The sequence below is a fragment of the Symphalangus syndactylus genome, chromosome 6 (genome assembly GCF_028878055.3).
Source record: "Symphalangus syndactylus isolate Jambi chromosome 6, NHGRI_mSymSyn1-v2.1_pri, whole genome shotgun sequence".
Taxonomy (NCBI): Eukaryota; Metazoa; Chordata; class Mammalia; order Primates; family Hylobatidae; genus Symphalangus; species Symphalangus syndactylus.
Window position 1 is genome coordinate 148,314,622 of NC_072428.2, and position 18,944 is coordinate 148,333,565.

The 18,944-nt window shown below is 49.2% G+C and overlaps 1 protein-coding gene across 6 annotated transcripts in view; it reads left to right on the forward strand.

The window, feature by feature from the left end:
• The first annotated feature begins 2,298 nt into the window (after window positions 1–2,298).
• Window positions 2,299–18,944, forward strand: part of DYNC2I1 (dynein 2 intermediate chain 1) — a 105,171-nt gene continuing 88,525 nt past the window's right edge. For 4 of the 6 annotated variants that reach the window (XR_010121433.1, XM_055269710.2, XM_055269714.2 and 1 more), the window contains exons 1-4: window positions 2,343–2,492; window positions 16,076–16,195; window positions 16,587–16,640; window positions 17,853–18,273. Coding sequence is in view for 5 of the 6 variants with exons in the window: in XM_055269710.2 (XP_055125685.1) it covers window positions 2,478–2,492; window positions 16,076–16,195; window positions 16,587–16,640; window positions 17,853–18,273 (610 nt within the window). In the remaining variant the exon portion in view is untranslated. Of the gene's footprint in view, window positions 2,493–16,075; window positions 16,196–16,586; window positions 16,641–17,852; window positions 18,274–18,944 lie in introns of all 6 variants that reach the window. The other 2 variants (XM_063641760.1, XM_055269712.2) reach the window with 2 other exon arrangements.

The following is an 18,944-nucleotide window of genomic DNA, read 5'->3' on the forward strand; positions in this document are numbered from 1 at the left end:
AATCTTGTGGCCTTTAGCTGCATGACTCCTAAACCATAATTTCTAATCTCATGGCTAATTTGTTAGTCCTCCAAAGGCCATCTAGTCCCCAGCAAGAAGAGGGTTTGCATCATTCTCAGCAAACTATCACAAGAACAGAAAACCAAACACTGCATGTTCTCACTCATAAGTGGGAGCTGAACAATGAGAACACATGGACACAGGGAGGGGAACATCACACACTGGGGCCTGTCAGGGGGTGGGGGGCTGGGGGGATAGCATTAGGAGAAATACCTAATGTAGATGACGGCTTGATGGGTGCAGCAAACCACCATGGCACGTGTATACGTATGTAACAAACCTGCACGTTCTGCACATGTACCCCAGAACTTTAATAATAATAAAAAAAGAGAAGGCGGTTTGTTTTGGGAAAGGGCTGTTATCTTTCTTTCAAAGTTAAACTATTCTACGACCAGGAATGGACAAGGACAGCTTGGAGGTTAGAAGCAAGATGGAGTCAGTTAGGTCAGGTCTCTTTCACTGTCATAATTTTCTCAGTTCTAATTCTTGCAGAGGTGGTTTCAGACTTAAGTTGCAGATCTAAAGTTACAATTGGCGTGTCTTTTTTTAAGTGAGGACACACATCTTGAAAAGTCTCCAGGCTGGCAAAACATTTACACCTGGGAGACTTGTGAGGGCCGAGGTGCCTGGCCCTGCCTTCACGGGGGCCTGGCTAGCAGGAGCCTTGCAGCCTGCAAAGCAACAGCTGTGCATTTGGAAGAGGGTGTTGGGCGACTCGGCTTGTAACCACCCAAGGGGTTCACCTTGCTCGCTGCCTAGACAGAGCTGATAAAGATAGGGGAATTGCAATAGAGAAAGAGTAATTTATGCAGAGCTGGCTGTGCAAGAGACTAGAGTTTTATTATTACTCAAATCGGTCTCCTTGAGCATTGAAGCATTCAGGAATCAGAGTTTTCAAGGATAACTTGGGTGGGGGGAAGCCAGTGAGCCAGGAGTGCTGATTGGTCAGAGATGAAATCATAGGGAGTCAAAGCTGTCTTCTTGCCCTCATCAGTTCCTGGGTGAGGGGCCACAAGATCAGATGAGCCAGTTTATTGATCTGGGTGGTGCCAGCTGATCCATCAAGTGCAGGTTCTGCAAAATATCTCAAGCACTGATCTTAGGAGCAGTTTAGGGAGGGTCAGAATATTGTAGCCTCTAGCTGCATGACTCCTAAACCATAATTTCTAATCTTGTGGCTACCATCAGTCCTACAAAGACAATCAAATCCCCAGGCAAGAAGAAGGCCTACTTTGGGAAAGGGCTGTTACCGTCTGTGTTTAAACTATAAAATACAAACAAAGTTTCTCCCAAAGTTAGTTCAGCCTTCTGCCAGGAAGGAACAAGGACAGCTTGGAGGTCAGAAGCAAGATGCTGTGGGTTAAGTTACACCTCTTTTACTGCCTCAGTCATAATTTTGAAAAGGCGGTTTCAGGCTTTCAGCTCTAACTTTCCCTTTGGCTGAAGGAGTTCGGAGGTCCTGAGAGTTTTTGATTTTCCCTTACCCGTTGTATAAAAACAGTCTCTCAACGTTGATTCCTGCCTACCTTAGTGCTTGTTTTTATCAAAAGACGACATATGGGAATATAATTTGTTAAGTACAAAGCCTTATTCAAATGTAAAGCTCTTTTCTTTCTTTTTTTTTTTTTGAGACAGAGTCTCCCTCTGTCGCCCAGGTTGGAGTGCAGTGGCGCGATCTCCCCTCACTGCAAGCTCCGCCTCCCAGGTTCATGCCATTCTTCTGCCTCAGCCTCCCGAGTAGCTGGGACTACAGGCGTGTGCCACCAAGCCCAGCTAATTTTTTTTGTATTTTTAGTAGAGACGGGGTTTCACCGTGTTAGCCAGGATGGTCTCGATCTCCTGACCTCGTGATCCACCCGCCTCGGCCTCCCAAAGTGCTGGGATTACAGGCGTGAGCCACCGCGCTCGGCCTCAAACGTAAAGCTCTTTTCAATATCTGCTCTCCCTTTCTATCTTCTCCGACTGTCGGTCGGGTCCCGCGGGAACCCGGGGCGGGTTGGAGCGAGTCAAGAGCCCCTGCACCCCAAGTCAGGGTACTGCACCTATCCCTTGGGGAGACCAACGACCGCTCGGTCCTCTGCTGCTCCTGCCTGGCGGTTGCTAGGAGCCGGGGAAGCGCAGGCGTATTGGGAGGGGCCGTGGGCACGCCGAGCAGCGACCACTCGGCCTTCTCCTGCTCCTGCCTGCCAGGTGCTAAAAAAAAAAAAAAAAAATATGCCGGGGGTGCGCAGGCGCACTGGGAGAGGCCGCAGGGCACGCTGGGCAGCGCCGCTCGGCCCTCTGCTGCTCCTGCCTGTCGGTTGCTAGGCGCTGGGACGCGCCTCCCGAAGGGTGTGGGGCCACAGGTGGCCTCCTCGGGGTGGGCCGCGCCTGGCCGGGGCCGAGGACACCGTGGCCGCTTCGGCCTGCGAGAAGCGATGGAGCCCGGGAAGGTCGGTGCGGCGCTGGGTCTGGGCGAGGGGTGGTCGAGCTTGGCGGACTCCTCCGGGCGCCGCTAGCAGCGCCGCCTCCGCCTTCCCTTTGCGCAGCGGTTCGCTCGGCCCGGTCGGGCCGGGGCTTCCCGGAGTCGCCGCAGTGTTTCCGAGGCAGGAAGGGAAACGGAGGCGCGGCTGGCCGTCGGGGCGAGGGCTGGCAGGACGCCGGCCTCCCGGCGGTCGGGAGAGGCGGTCTGTGCAGCCTCAGGCCTGGGGTCGCCGCCGCGGCCCGTCTCCTCGCGCCGGGCCTGGAGGCGGCCTCGGCCCCTGCTGCGGGGCCAGGGTGGCTGAGGAGCCATGTTTAAAATTTTATTAAATTTTAGCTGATTTAAGTTTAAATATGACTTGTCACAGTTTAAGAGGTTGAGAGAGTGCAGCCTGGGTGCTTGAATTTGAATTCTGGCTTTTGTATTTACTTGTATGACCTTGGCAAACTCACTCAACATGTCTTGTTTCTTAATTCATTCAATGGGCACAATAATAATAGCAACATTATAGGGTGTTTAAGAAGATTAAGTGAGATACTATGTGTAAAAGTGCATAGACCAGTGCCTGCTTTCGTTAACACTCAATAAGTGTTAGATATTACTGTATTATTCTTATTGTCTATTGATTCCCCACTAAAAGATGAGGAATTTAGTTTGCATACATTTTCTTCTACCTTCACTCCTCTTATTTTTTCCCCTGTCACTTACCTTTATGTGTTGAGTAATACTCCTTAATTTGTATTTTATGTTATATCAACTTTAGGGTTTTTTGTTTTTTTTTTGAGATGGAGTCTCACTCTGTCACCAGGCTGGAGTGCAATGGCACGAACTTGGCTTACTGCAACCTCCGACTCCAGGGTTCAAGAGATTCTCTTGCCTCAGTCTCCCGAGTAGCTGGGATTACAGACGGGCGCCACCATGCCCAGCTGATTTTTGTATTTTTAGTAGAGATGAGGTTTCACCATATTGGCCAGGATGGTCTTGATCTCCTGACTTCGTGAGCCACTGCACCCGGCCTTTCTTTCTTTCTTTGTTTTTGTTTGTTTGTTGTTTTTTTTTTTTTTTTTTTTTTTTTTTTTTTTTTTTTTTAAAGATAATTCCCCTTGTCGCCCAGGCTGGAGTACAGTGGCACGATCTCTGCTCACCGCAACCTCCAACTCCCGGGTTCCAGCGATTCTTCTGCCTCAGCCTCCAGAGTAGCTGGGATTACAGGCATGCGCCACTATGCCTGGCTAATTTTTGTATTTTTAGTAGGGATAGGGTTTCTCCATGTTGGTCAGGCTGGTCTGGAACTCCCGACCTCAGGTGATCCTCCTGCCTTGGCCTCCCAAAGTGCTGGGATTACAGGTGTGAGCCACCACGCCAGGCCAACCTTAGATAGTATTTTTTTTTTTGAGACGGAGTCTTGCTCTATCGCCCAGGCTGGAGTGCAGTGGCGCGATCTTGGCTCACTGCAAGCTCTGCCTCCCGGGTTCACGCTATTCTCCTGCCTCAGCCTCCCGGGTAGCTGGGACTACAGGCACGCACCACCATGCCCCGCTAATTTTTTGTAGTTTTAGTAGAGATGGGGTTTCACTGTGTTAGCCAGGATGGTCTCGATCTCCTGACCTCATGATCCACCTGCCTCGGCCTCCCAAAGTGCTGGGATTACAGGCGTGAGCCACTGTGCCTGGCCTAGATTGTATTTTTTAACTTTCCCCTAGTTAAGATTAGGAAGCTACTGCCCTACACTCCCTATTTCTCCCTAAACCCACTAATTTCCTGACCCTGTCATCTTCTATGCTATTCTCTTTACATTTCTTTGAGTTACTCTAACTTACATTGTCCGTGATTTGTTTATAGGTTGATTTTAAAAATGAAAACCAATAAACACTATAACGTCATAGTTATATAAGTTTTCACTGCAGAACCAAATAGTCAGATTGGACCAATAGATAAAATGGAGTCCTGTATTCTAAGCTCACTCTGCTCAGAGAACAGTGTTTCTGGTGTCAGGGTCAAAGGGGTCATCTTTTCTTACGTTCAGTTAATGTACCACAATGTAGTTTGCTTCATATTTGGACCATGTCTTTCATAAATGGCCCTATTTGCCATTTTTTTTTCGTTTTGGCAAAAAAGAACATATGCTGTTTTAAATTTTTAAACCTTATGATGTCTTCTAGCTTATTGTCATATTATCTGTTTAATGAAATCCTCTTAAAAGAAATTCTTCCCAGAGCTCACTGACTTTGTTCTCATCAGGACAAACTGTTTTCTAGACCTGCACAGAGCTATGATCTGGGAATTCTTTCTCATTGTACTTCTGGGTTAGGCCTACTGTTTCTTGGATCAAGTGTCTCCCTCTTTTTTGAAATCTCCCTGCTTTCTCCAGTGGAGTATCCCCTCCCCTCCCCTCCCCTCCCCTCCCCTCCCCTCCCCTCCCCTCCCCTCCCCTCCCCTCCCCTCCCCTCGCCTCCCCTCCCCTTTCCCGTCCCCTCCCCTTTCCTCTCCCCTCCTCTCCCCTCCCCTTTCCTGTCCCCTCCCCTTTCCCCTCCCCTCCCCTCCCCTTTCCCGTCCCCTCCCCTTTCCCGTCCCCTCCCCTTTCCCCTCCCCTCCCCTTTCCCCTCCCCTCCCCTTTCCTCTCCCCTCCCCTTTCCTCTCCCCTCCCCTTTCCTCTCCCCTCCCTTCCCCTTTCCCCCCCCTCCTTCCCCTCCACTCCCCTTTCCCCTGCCCTCCCGTCCCCTTTCCCCTCCCCTACCCTCCCCTTTCCCCTCCCCTCCCCTTTCCCCCCCTCCCCTCCCCTTTCCCCTCCCCTCCCCTCCCCTTTCTCCTCCCCTCCTCTCCTCTCCCCTTTCCTCTCCTTTCCTTTCTTCAGAGTCTTGTTCTTTCACCAGGCTGGAGTGCAGTGACGTGCTCATGGCTCACTGCAGCCTCAACCTCCCAGGCTCAAGCGACGCTCTTGCCTTGGCTTCCCAAAGTGCTGGGACTACAGGTGCGAGCTACCATGCCTGGCCTATCGCATACCTTTTTAGACGAGTGTATGTGGGAAGAAAACTGTATGCCCTAAGAATATCCTTATTACACTGATAGATTGTTTAAGAGTTTGGCTCAGCATAGAATTCTAGGAGCAAAATAATTTCCCAGAACTTTGAAGATGGCATACGTTTGTCTTCTAGCAGTGTCTTTGGCTGATGAGATATCTTTGTGAGTGACATTTTCTTTCTCTCCAGAAGATTTAAGATCTTTATCTGTGATGTTCTGAATATGGATGTAGTTTGTTATAGATCTTTTTTCATTCGTTATTTTTGACATTTGACCATCCCTTGGGGTTTTATTCTGATATATATTTAATAAATAAAACTCATTTTTTTTTGAGACAGAGTCTCGCTCTGTCGCCCAGGCTGAATGCAGTGGCATGATCTCAGCTCACTGCAACCTCCACTTCCCAGGTTAGAGTGGTCCTCCTGTGTCAGCCTCCTGAGTAGCTGGGATTACAGATGTGTGTCATCACGCCCAGCTAATTTTTGTATTTTTAGCAGAGACGGGATTTCATCGTGTTGTCCAGGCTGGTCTTGATCCGCCCACCTCGGCCTCCCAAAGTGCTGGGATTGTAGGCATAAGCCACTGTGCCAGGCCAGTGAATAAACATTTTTAAAGTAGCAAAAGCAACAGACCTCAGAGCTGGATATTTCCTGGCAACTAATGAATTCCTGTAATAGGTTCTCAATTTTAAGTCAGTCTTTAACTTTTTAGGAAGTTAACCCATGGGTCATTAGAATCTAATTATGTAACTATTATGCTGTGATGTAGAATTAATTAGTATAGTCTATTTCATAAGGTAAGGGGGAGGATAAAGTTTTCATGAGATTATTGGAATAAAATTGTACTGGATTATTTTGGTAGTAGAGTTTTTTTTTTTATTTTTATTTTTTGAGATGAAGTCTCACTCTTGTCCCCTAGGCTGGAGTGCAGTGGTGTGATCTCAGCTCACTGCATTCTCCGCCTTCCAGGTTCAAGCGATTCTCCTGCCTCAGCCTCGCAAGTAGCTGAGATGACAGGCATGTGCCACTATGCTGGGCTAATTTTTTTTTGTATTTTTAGTAGAGACAGGGTTTCACCATGTTGGCCAGGCTGGTCTGGAACTCCTGACCTCAGGTGATTCACCCGCCTCAGTCTCCCGAAGTGCTGGGATTACAGGCGTGAGCCATCGCACCCAGCTGGTATTATAGCTTTTAGTATACACCAAGTGTTTCCTTCAGTTTGTTTCACTGTACTTAGTTGATCACATAATTAATATCATGAATATAAGTAGTTTTACGTTCTTTATTTGTACTGCGATCATACCAAGTTTCAGTATGTCGTAGCTATTGGAAACAACTTAATGGTGTCTTTGCAGGCTTTACACCTGCCTGCATGGTGACAATTTTCTTTAATATTAGCTCTTTAAAAACTCTTTATCTTGTTTACAACGTGTATGACTTAATTTTTATGGTCAATGAAAATTTTAGAAATTTCTAAGTTTTTTTGTTACATACCAAACAATTGATAGGTAATGTGTGAGTTTATTGTTATGAAACTTATTAATCATAGGTTGAAAAATGTAAACATATATGTTTGTGTTTTAGGTTATTCTTAGTTTGAAATAAATTTCTTTTTTTTTTTTTTTTTTTTTTTTTTTTTTTTTTTTTTTTGAGACGGAGTCTTGCTGTGTCACCCAGGCTGGAGTGCAGTGGCGCGATCTCGGCTCACTGCAAGCTCCGCCTCCCGGGTTCAGGCCATTCTCCTGCCTCAGCCTCCCGAGGAGCTGGGACTACAGGCGCCCGCCAACACGCCCGGCTAATTTTTTTTTGTATTTTTAGTAGAGACAGGGTTTCACCGTGTTAGCCAGGATGGTCTCGATCTCCTGACCTCGTGATCCGCCCGCCTCGGCCTCCCAAAGTGCTGGGATTACAGGCTTGAGCCACCGCGCCCGGCCAGTTTGAAATAAATTTCTACCCTTTTTATTTTGATGTGAGATATGTACTAGGGATGTGAACTGTTTAGGTACAGTGCAATGCCATTTCATTCTGTTTTTAGAAAGGCTGAATGTTTTAGAGTAAATACAGTGGGGTCTCCAAGGTTGGTCCTCACTAATCTGCTTGTGGGGTTCCTCCTGAGAACTGCAGAAACTCTGGCATGAACGCTCCATTCAAAGCCCTGTGCCGATTCTTGATGAAAGTTTAACACTGCTCCTTGCAGCCTAAGGCCACCTCTGGGACAACCCAGCTCAGGGTTGTCTGAAAGAGCTCAGGGCTGCCAGAATAATTTACTGTTTGTTTTAGCCAACACCTGAGGATAGGTCCCTGACATCCTTTCTGAAGAGGGTTTAAAAGGGCTTAAATTATGAATCCTTCTCTGTCCTTTTGAGATGTCTCTAAGTCTGCAATTCAGGAGTGTCTTTGAAAGGATATCAGAAAGGACAGGAGGGCCTCTGTTCTGGTCTCTCTGGGAAGGTAGAATCCTAACTGCTGTAATTATCAGCTAGTAGACACAGCGAGCTTAATCTCAGTTACACTGACCAGCCTTTGTAATTTTTCACTTGAGCTCCCCTAGCCCGGATTCTCCCCTAAAACACTCCACCTCAGTGCAAACAGAAATGGAGCTCAGCTGTTTCCCGTCCTGCCTGCAGTTAACTCAATGAAATCTGTTTCACCACTCCAACATCTGGCATCCCCCTCCCCACACTTCTCATCTGTCAGCCAAGTCTAGAAAGGAATCAGCCTGAGGTCAGCTCTGTCTACAAAATAGACTCAGCGCAGTCAACATTTTAGGCATCTGCCGCTTTGACGTAGCAGCTCACAGATAGGACTCTCATCTGCAAATACATGCATACTGAAAACACGGGTGCTCCCTGCAGCCACGTTTGTCACACGGAGTACAGAGTGTTAGAAACAGCCTCTGTAGTCACCAGCCTGGGCCTAGGTGTGTGAATTACGGTGACTGTAGGGAATAATCTTGGATTCAGTGATGGAAACTGATCATCCTAGTTTTCTTAGTTTCCATTTTCTTCGGAGCACTTTTCCTACCAGGGAGCATCAGTTACACAGTCACGTAATAGAATGAAGACCTGGATAGGTTGCATTTCATAATTTGGCCCTAAGTAATTTGATAACTTAAAAATTATAGTGTAAGGAATTTTGAAAAAAAAAATGAGGGCAGCAAAAGGTAAATTATGTCCCAGTCCTAAAGGCGGGAGCCAGCCTTGCATTCTGGGTCTTTTAGTGTGCACCCTAGTTTGGTGTGTTGCCACACAGGGTTAGTGAAGCACACTGCTCTGGCCGTTAGTGGCCCTGTTCATTCCACTCTGTAATTCCGAGAATTCATGTTGGTGTCGTCAACCTAAAGAAAATCCAGGCAAAATTAATTATAGGGACTATCAGGGCCACAGCCTGGGAAACACTGGGAGGTGCTCCAGAGAACAGAGGAGAGGCTTGAGTGTTTAAAGAGAAAAGGACGAATCAGGAGAGGGGACGATTACAAAATACTTTGTCAAGTACTGGTTTACAGAAATAACATTGATTATTGATTGGTTATACATCACTGAACTGCAGGTTACGAATTCTGGTGTCCAGTGTATGACATTGGTAGGTTAATTTATGGCTATTGGCTAGGTGTGGTGGCTTATGCCTGTAATCCTGGCACTTTGGGAGGCTGAGGTGGGAGGATTGTTTGAGGATGGGAGTTCGAGGCCAGCCTGGGCAACATAGCAAGACCCTATCTCTTAAAAAAAAAAAAAAAAGCCTGGGCATGGTGGTGCATTTCTGTAGCCCCAGCTACTCAGGAGGCTGAGGTGGGAGGAGTGCTTGAGCACAGGAGGTCAAGGCTGTAGTGAGCTATGATAGCACTGTGTCCGGAGTTGGCTCCTTCTGGTGGGTTCTTGGTCTCGCTGACTTCAAGAATGAAGCCACAGACCCTCGCAGTGGGTGTTACAATTCTTAAAGATGGTGTGTCCGGAGTTTGTTCCTTCAGATGTTCAGATGTGTCCAGAGTTTCTTCCTTCTGGTGGGTTCGTGGTCTTGCTGACTTCAGGAGTGAAGCCGCAGACCTTCGCAGTGAGTGTTACAGCTCTTAAAGGTGGAGCATCCAGAGTTGTTTGTTCCTCCCGGTGGGTTCGTGGTCTCGCTGACTTCAGGAGTGAAGCCTCAGACCTTTGCAGTGAGTGTTACAGCTCATAAAGGTAGTGTGGACCCAAAGAGTGAGCAGCAGCAAGATTTATTGTGAAGAACAAAGCACAAAGCTTCCACAGTGTGGAAGGGGACCCAGGCAGGTTGCCACTGCTGGCTGGGGTGGGGGGCAGCTTTTATTCCCTTATTTGGCCCCGCCCACATCCTGATGCATTTACAAACCTTTAGCTAGACACAGAGTGCTGATTGGTGCGTTTTTACAAAGTACCAATTGGTGCATTTACAAACCTTTAGCTAGACACAGAGCGCTGATTGGTGCGTTTTTAGAGTGCTCGTTGGTGCGTTTACAAAGCTTTAGTGAGACACAAAGTCCTGATTGGTGTGTTTGCAGTCCTTTAGCTAGACAGAAAAGTTCTCCAAGTCCCCAACCACCCAGAAGCCCAGGAGCCTTCACCTTTCAGCACCACTGCACTCCAGCCTGGGTGACAGAATGAGACTCTTTAAATAATAATAATAATAATAATAATATGGCTGTTGGTGGTGATGCTGAGTCAAGAGGTCATAAAGCAGGTGGCTTACTTAGCTCTGGGTATTGGGGGAGTGAGACGTCCTTAGCTCCAGGTGTGTGGGGGGAGCGGGATGGCCTTAGCTGGGGGGATGGGGGGAGAATGGGACGTCCTTAGCTCCGGGTGTGTGGGGGAGCGGGATGTCCTTAGCTCCGGGTTGGGGGGGGTGTGGGATGTCCTTAGCTCTGGGTGTGGGTGGGGGAGCTGGACATCCTTGGCTCTGGGTTGAGCGGGGAGCGGGACGTCCTTGGCTCTGGGTTGAGCGGGGAGCAGGACGTCCTTGGCTCCAGGTTGAGGGGGGAGCGGGACATCCTTGGCTCCAGGTTGAGCGGGGAGCGGGACGTCCTTGGCTCTGGGTTGAGGGGAGAGCAGGACGTCCTTAGCTCCGGGTGTTGGAGGGGTGAGCAGGACGTCCTTAGCTTGGGGTGTGGGGGTGGGGAGAGGGACGTCCTTAGCTCCGGGTGTTGTGGGGAGCCGGACGTCCTTAGCTTCTGGTTAGGGGGGTAGTGGGATGTCCTTAACTCTGGGTGTGGCGCGGGGAGCAGGAAGTCCTTAGCTCTGGGTGTGTTGTGGGGGAACAGGAAGTCCTTAGCTCTGGGTGTGTTGTGGGGGAGCGGGACGTCCTTAGCTCCCGGTGTGCGGTAGCGGGGAGAGCAGGACATCCTTAGCTCTGGGTGTGGGAGGGGAGCAGACGTCCTTAGCTCCGGGTGTCGGTGGGGAGCAGACGTCCTTAGCTCTGGGTGTGGTGGGCGGAACAGACGTCCTTAGCTCTGGGTGTGGCGGGGAGTGAGACGTGACCACTGTCACTTTTCAGTGGCTCTGGGCCTAAACATTTAAAGGAGCTCACATTCCTCAGGTTAGTTTCTTTTCTTTCTCCGTGTCATACAGGGAACAGGATGACGATGTGGACGTCAGCGCTATACCACTGGGTCCATGTAGATGGATGTAACAGGGTTGGGCCGCGGTGTCTCTGTCGTGTGGGGACTCAGGCTGGAGGGTGCCTTTGCTGCTTTGCACAGAGCTAGTGGTCGTCCTGAAGGTCCAGAATGGATTTATGGCAATGTCCCTGGAAGGAAGAGTAGATTTAGAAACATGTTAGAAGCAGAAATAGTAGTATCTGGTGACGCTTTCATCTGTTTATTTTTTTATAGAGATGGGGTCTCGCTGTGTCACCTGGGCTGGTGTGCAGTGGCAGTTATCACAGCTCACTGCAGCCTTGACCTCCTGGGCTCAAGTGAGCCTCCCATCTTAGCCTCCTGAGTAGCTGGGACTGCGGTTGAACCGCCATGCTTGGTTGATTTTTTTTTTTTGATGGAGATGGGGTCTTGCTGTGTTGCCCTGGCTGGTCTTGAACTCCTGGGCTCAAGTAATCTTCCTACCTCAGCCTAGCAAAGTGTTAGGATTACAGGTGTGAGCCACCATGCCTGGCCCAAAATAACTTCTTTTAAACATTTCTTAATGTTCAATTAACTAGTTCAAATCAGTATTTAACTTTAACCTCTGATGAGTGTTTTCTAAAAGAGGAGGCTGGGTTGGAAAGCAAGGGGAGAAGCCCACTGCCCACAGGTGGCTGCAGATGCCAGTGGCACCATCTTGCTGGAGTCTACCCAGCTGTCGGAGGTTATGTGGCAGGAGCAATGAGCGTCAGGTCCAGGGGTTTCTGCTGTTTGGCTTACAGAGCGCGGAAGCCCTCACACGCACTTGGAGTGTGGGTTGGACAAGATGGCACAGGGGTGGGATCTGCTTTCCGTCTGGGCTGTGAGTGTCCTCCCTGAAGTGAGGTTTTGGCTTCACCACCTCTGATGGTGCATCTTGGAGGTGATACCACCTTGGAGGTGATTTCAGCCCAGGTTTACTTCTCCTTGGATTTCAGGATGAGATGAGAGTGGGGAAAAGAATTCCCTTGAAGCCCTGCATCGAGGGGAAGGGGAGTTAAATCAGTTTCATCTGTTTTATTCGGGAGGCAAATCAAAGGGATGTAAACATCGTTCAGGGTTCTTACTGTATAGTTCTCCAAAGAGTTTTGTTATGAAAAGGTTCTAGATGACTTAGTTGATGTAAATCGAGCGTAAATCGAGGGACAGAGGCCCTGGGGAGCTGGTGCTGGGCAGCCACTCATCTCCTGCTTGCTTGCTATAGGCATGAAGGATGCTGGCCCAGGACAAGTGCTTGCAGACGCTGAAGACCGCAGGCTCCAGTTCTCATCCGCTAGTGCCTGGGCTGAATCGTGCTGATGGTTTTGCTGCTTAACTCTCCTGAGTCTCCTCCCCGCCCCGTCCCCAGGTTGGAGTTTGTTCCGCTCATGGGAGTGCTGGGGAACTTTGCCCTTTGGTTCCATACTCGGAGAGTTGATTTTAAGCGTGGATTGCTGGGCTGCTCCATAGGGCAGAGTCTGAGGACAGGTCAAGTTGGTCTTTAAAAGGCCTTGGCAGAAGCATGTGGTTTACTTGTGGCAAGTGGGGACCGATGGTAGGGAAGCCGTAAATCACTGTTGAACAGTTTGAAACTCTAGAGAGGGAGACAGCATGGATAGAAAACTTGAGGGTAAACAGTCCATATTAGCTGAGTTTTAAGTGCTCCAAAGTAGTCAGTATTCTGTGCATTTAAGAAAATGGCTGTTTTTTTCTTACTGAAAACTAGAGAGGCCGAAGAAAAATCCTGTGATCTCTGTCAGAGACCTCTTGTCCTCAAGGTTTTTAACTTTGTCAGCATCAGTAATTTTAACGACCATTAAGAAACCCCACTGGATGGGTTTTGTGACATACTTTTCACATTGCGAGCTGGTGGCCTAGTGCCTTCCCAGTGTCCCCTGAATGTCCTCAGCATCCCCTGTGTGCAGCGCCCACGTCCCCTGGTTGAACTGTCCCCTAATGTTCTAGGTGTCCCCTCTCCGTGGTGCCCACGTTTCCCGGTTGGACTGCCCCTTGGTGTCCTGGGCGTCCCCTCTCTGTGGTACCCCGGTCTCCTGGGTCTTCTGGTTGGACTGTCCCCGAGTATCCCGGGCGTCCCCTCTCTGGTCACTCGTGTCCTGGGTTCCATTCAGCCCTTTAGTTTATAGCAGGTCCTATATTAAACTTCTCTGTAGAAGTTAACTTTAAACAAAGAGCCGGGCATGGTGGCTCACAACTGCAATCCCAGCACTTTGGGAGGGCAGGGGGAGTGCTCACCTGAGGTCGGGAGTTCGAGACCAGCCTGACCAACAAGGGGAAACCCCATCTCTACTAAAATTATGAAACTTAGCCGGGCGTGGTGGTGGGTGCCTGTAATCCCAGCTACTCAGGAGGCTGAGGCACGAGAATTGCTTGAACCTAGGGAGTGCAGGTTGCAGTGAGCTGGGGTTGCGCCCCTGCACTCCAGCCTGGGTGACAGAGCAAGACTCCGTCTCAAAAAAAATAATAATTATTTAATATATTTATGAGGTATTACAGCTTTTTTTGTTTGCCCTAATTTTCACATTCCAGGAAGAGTTTTAGTGGCTTGTCCATGAAAAGTTTCCATTTTTCATTTGGACTAAATCTGTTTTTTTTTTTTTTTTTTTTTGAAACAAATACCCAAATGCTCCCTTTATTTATACCTTTAAGGAAGTGTTTCTCAAAGGGAAAAATTGAATAGTTATGGTATATTCTCTGCAGGAAATCATCCTTGATTGATTTTGCTCAGCTGAAGCTAGGTTTAGCATGAAGCTCTGTTGTACCAGGGTTGTGGGGTTGTACCCTGTGTTGTTGGAGTGTGTTACTGTGGCGTGGTGATATGTGGTTAGGTTTAGCATGAAGCTCTGTTGTACCGGGGTTGTGGGGTTGTACCCTGTGTTGTTGGAGTGTGTTACTGTGGCGTGGTGATATGCGGTTAGGCTTAGCATGAAGCTCTGTTGTACTGGGGTTGTACCCTGTGTTGTTGGAGTGTGTTACTGTGGCACGGTGATAAGCACCTGCGTGTTCTGCACTGAGGTTCTGCTCAGGCCTCAGTGCAGCTGTGGAGCAGGAGCGGCACAGAAAAAGGAGCTGTGGCTGCACTGGCAAAGCTCATGCTCTCCTCGGGGAGACCAGCACGGATCTTGTAGGAATCGCCATCGTGAGGGTTGCCAGGAGGCAGTGGTGCAGTGTGACAGGAGGCGCCCCAGGTGGGGGTGAGGGTGCAGAAGGGGAGTCCCAACCTTGCCTTAGAGCACAGTCAACCTTTACTGTCCTCATGGTTCCTGTGGGTTGGGGTTTGGGGGTGGTGTGGGGGGATGTTAGAGTGCAGTCGTCACGCTCCCTGAAGGTTGCGTTGGGCTGAGGGGCCCTTCTGAGGTGTGGGCTGGTGCTGGTCTCTGCCTGGGCCTCCCTGGGAGTGCTTGGGCATCCTTGTGCTATGGCAGCTGCGTCTCCCAGGGTGCACGGTGAGAGCAAGCGGGTGCCACAGCCAGGTGGAAGCTCTGGAAGGGACCCTGAGCAGGAAGGCGCACACCTGGCCCTCCACCCCGTCCTCCTCATCAGAAGTGTGTCAGGGCGGGCGGCTTGAGCTCAGGAGTTTGGGCAACATGGCGGAACTCCGTCTCTACAAAATACAAATATTAGCCAGGTGTCATCCCAGCTACTCGGGAGGCTGAGGTGGGAGGATGACTTGGGCCGAGGTTGCGCCACTGCACTCCAGCCTGGGTGACAGAACCAGACCCTGTCAAAAAAACAAAAAGACGACGATGAAGAAGAGTGTGACATAGAATCTGGCCCACGTTGGTGGGAAGGGGAATTGGCTTGACTTGTAAAGGAAGGGTTGTTGAAGAGTCAGTGGAAATGTTTTAAGACCACAGCACCTTGTTATTTTAATATTCTCCCTCAGATTCTTAGAACAGTCAGATACCTGGTGAGCCGGCTGCCCGGATGCCTCCTTTCCCGGCACGCACAGTGTGGATTCTTTAACGGCTGGTGGTCGTGAGGCGCTGTGACATGCTAAGCAGTGCTGGGTGACACAGAGGACTAAGATAGGCCTTCCTTTCTGGAAGGTGAGGGCTTAGCTGGAGAGGTGTCATCACACTTGAAAGGTGGATTATCCAACGAGGAGCAAACACTTCCGCAGTAGAAACAACAAACATCAGAGGAGCTGGATGGTGTTTTTGGGCCTGGGGCCTTTCTTGGGTTTTATCTGCGCAGCCCCAGCTCTGCAGCAGTGCTCGGTGTGTGCGAGGAGCTTGGCGTGTATTTGCTGAATACTAGTACAGGGCCCTGGAGGGCCAGAGACATGAGTGAGCTTGTGGGCCCACGGGTTGCCCAGTGTGGCAGACGGGTGTGATAGGGTGTCCTCAGGGACAGGCAGGCTTTCTTTGGCGACCCTTGAACATTCACTCCACCACAGGTGTCGGTTCCACTCCTGATTTGTTCCTTGGCAGGACTCTAGAGCTGAAAGCTGCTGAGCCTCGTGATGCCTCACTGTCCTCATTAGAAAAATTGAGCCGATAGCCTTCTTAGTAGGGTTATGAGATTTAAATATTGTGCTTGACTCAGGATAGCATCTGGTATGCACCAGATGCTAAACTCATTTCTGTCTGTCATACATCCCAGCTGCTGTTTCTGTGTAAAAGGCCGTGGTGTGAGACAACAGCAGCCTTCTAATTTTCTCACATACTCTGTGGATCAGGAGAGCTCACAGCAGCAGGCTTAGTTCTGTCGCTGATACCTGGGGCCTCGTCTGGGGAGACTTGAGGTTCAGGAGGTGGTGACTCATGAGGGGCCACGCCTCTCACACACCTGCCCTGGTGCTGGCTGTGAGGGACCCCTCTGGGCCCATGGCTGTGGCATCTGCTGTGAGGGACCCTCTGGGCTGTGGCATCTGTAGGGGCCTCTCCCCAGGGCTGCTTCTCTTCCTCACAGGGAAGTATCTGGAGCTGCAGCCCAGGAGGACCAGGCGGAAACCCATCGTCCTGGGAGGCCCATGATGCCTTCTGTCCTGGGTTGAGCCCAGCGGCCACAGAAGGAGCACAGACTCCCTCTGTGTGCGCAGCGCTTGGGACGTGAGTCTGTTGTGACTGTTTTTGGAAAATACAGTCTGACACAAGATATTTTAAACCCACAGAATATTTGTCCTTCCTCTGTTGTTCAACTGCTGTTATAACGTGTTTTCACTTTTATTTTATAATATTTAAGTTTTGAAGTAGCCAAAGGGATACATTTTATAATAATGTGTCATTTTAGACGAGTGAGTAATTTTTAAAAATCTGTATTTCTGTTACCTTTTATTCCAGGAGGTAGAGAATTATTTTCTGGCATGTCAGGAATTAACTGCCATTGATTTAAATGGCCTAATGAAAAAGCAGCTCACTAGAGCACAGAAAATTAATTATTTTAAACTTTAAACATTCTAACTTTATACTTTTCTATTTAGAGAAGAACCAAAGATGATACCTGGAAAGCAGATGACCTCAGAAAACATCTCTGGGTAATTATTGTAAAGATTTGGATTGGGATCTGTGCAGGACTCGTGTGGTTTTCTTGGACCCGCTTTACCTGGTACACAACACGGTATGGTTACGTGTGCCTCATTTCAGAAGTACTTTCAACTCAGAGGTGAAGGTGTGCAGCTAACGATCCCTGTGGAACGTTGGTTAAGCCAGCTGGACATTCCCACCACTCGTGGGGCCTGCCATGGCTCAGGGGCCTCCGCACTGCTCCGGGGCAGGGAGTGCTCACTTCAGGGGCCGCAGCGGTGGGTGGGGAGAGGGGCTTTGGGAATGAGAGTCCTGAGAGTTTTAGAACGAGGGTCCTTATTTGTATGGGGCCCAGGCGGTTTGTGTTTTAGCAACTTTAAAAGACAGCTTCAGTATCTCTCTTTTAACACATGTAGCATTTTATTTATTTATTTATTTTTAGTTAATTAATTTTACTCTTTTTTTTAGAGACAGGGTCTCACCGTTTTGCCCAGGCCGGAGTGCATTGGTGAAATCATAGCTCACTGCAGCCTTGACCTTCTGGGCCTGAGCTGTCCTCCCACCTCAGTCTCTCGAGTAGCTAGGACTACAGGCATGAACCACCAGGCTTGCTAATTTTTTAATTTTTTGGGGTAGACATGGGGATCTTGCTATGTTGCTCGGGCTAGTCTTGAACTCCTGGCCTCAGGTGATCCTCCTGGCTTAGCCTCCCAAAGTGCTGGGATAATAGGTGTGAGGTACCATGCCTGGTCCTACTTATTTTTTTTGAATTTTACTTTATTTTTCATATTTAGGGGGTACAGGTGCAGGTTTCTTACATGCATATCTTGTGGAGTGGTGAAGTCTGGGCCGTTAGTGCTCCTGACACCCGAATTGTACCTGTCACCCGAATAGTGAACATTGTACCCAATGGGTAATTTTTCACCCTCTAATACACGTATTTTAGATTTGATTTGCCGATCAATGTGAATGTCCATGATATTAGGGGCGCTGGTGGGCAGTTGTAGAAATCTAAGCTTGACTCCATGTCCTTTAGTGTTCTAAGAATTCTCATCCATGCAGGCCTTGGCCCATCTGGGATTGGAAACTGGGATTGGAAAGTAGCTGAATGCAAATATGTTTTAAGGTCCTTCAGCTGTGTCTGCTTCTCACATTCAGGTATTAAAAGTCTAATGGAAATCTGCCTTCCTGGTCACAGAGGACCCTTTGTTCTCTTGTTTCAGGCCATACAGTCAGGTGGTTCCAAGGAAGAAAAGAAGCACAGAGAGAAGAAGCTGCGTAAGGAGTCTGAGATGGACCTTCCTGAACACAAGGAGCCGAGGTTCAGGGATCCTGACCAGGATGCCAGGAGCAGAGACAGGGTGGCCGAAGTCCACACAGCTAAGGAGAGTCCTCGTGGGGAGAGGGACAGAGACAGACAGAGGGAGAGGAGAAGAGACACAAAAGACCGGGAGAGAGAAAAGCTGAAGGAGAGACATCGAGAGGCAGAAAAGTCTCACAGCAGAGGAAAGGACAGGGAAAAAGAAAAAGACAGAAGGGCCCGGAAGGAAGAACTCCGGCAGACGGTGGCCCACCACAATCTGCTGGGCCAGGAGACGCACGACCGGTGGCTTCTGGAGCGGGCGGAGAGGAAAGGCCGCTCAGGTGGGTCCCTGCTCGCCTTCCTGTGGTTCCACCCGAGGTGCCGCATTGCTGCTGGTGACAGGTTGATAGCTTGCTGCCTCCCCTCCCTCTCTCCCCCCTTCCCTCCTTCCCCTTTCCTTTTTTTTCTGGACAGGGTCTTGCTCTGCCCCCAGGCTAGAGAGCAGTGGTGCCATCACAGCTCACAGCAGCCTCAACTTCCTGGGCTCAAGCGATCCTCCCACTGCAGCCTCCCAAAGCACTGGCATTACAGACATGCCACTGTGCCCAGCTGGCTCTGTTTCTTTTAAAAGTTCTTGCTGTTTGGGACATTTTCCTCTTTTGAAATGTTCATTTGTTATTTTTGTTTTCTCTCATAGTTTTCACAAATGTTTTATCTTTGAAGTTAGAGGTCCCTGTTCTCTCTCTTGTGGGGTGTGTGTGTACTTTTTATCATTGTTTTCCTTTTGGTATTTTAAAAACTTGTTCAGGCCAGGTGTGGTGGGTCATACCTGTAATCCCAGCACTTTGGGAGGCTGAGGTGGGAGGATCGCTCCAGCCCAGGATTTTGAGACCAGCTTGGGCAACATAGGGAGACTCCATCACTACAAAAAATAAAAAAATTAGCTGTGTGTGGTGGCGCTTGCCTGTAGTTCTAGCTATTTGGTAGGCCGATGTGGGAGGATCCCTTGAGC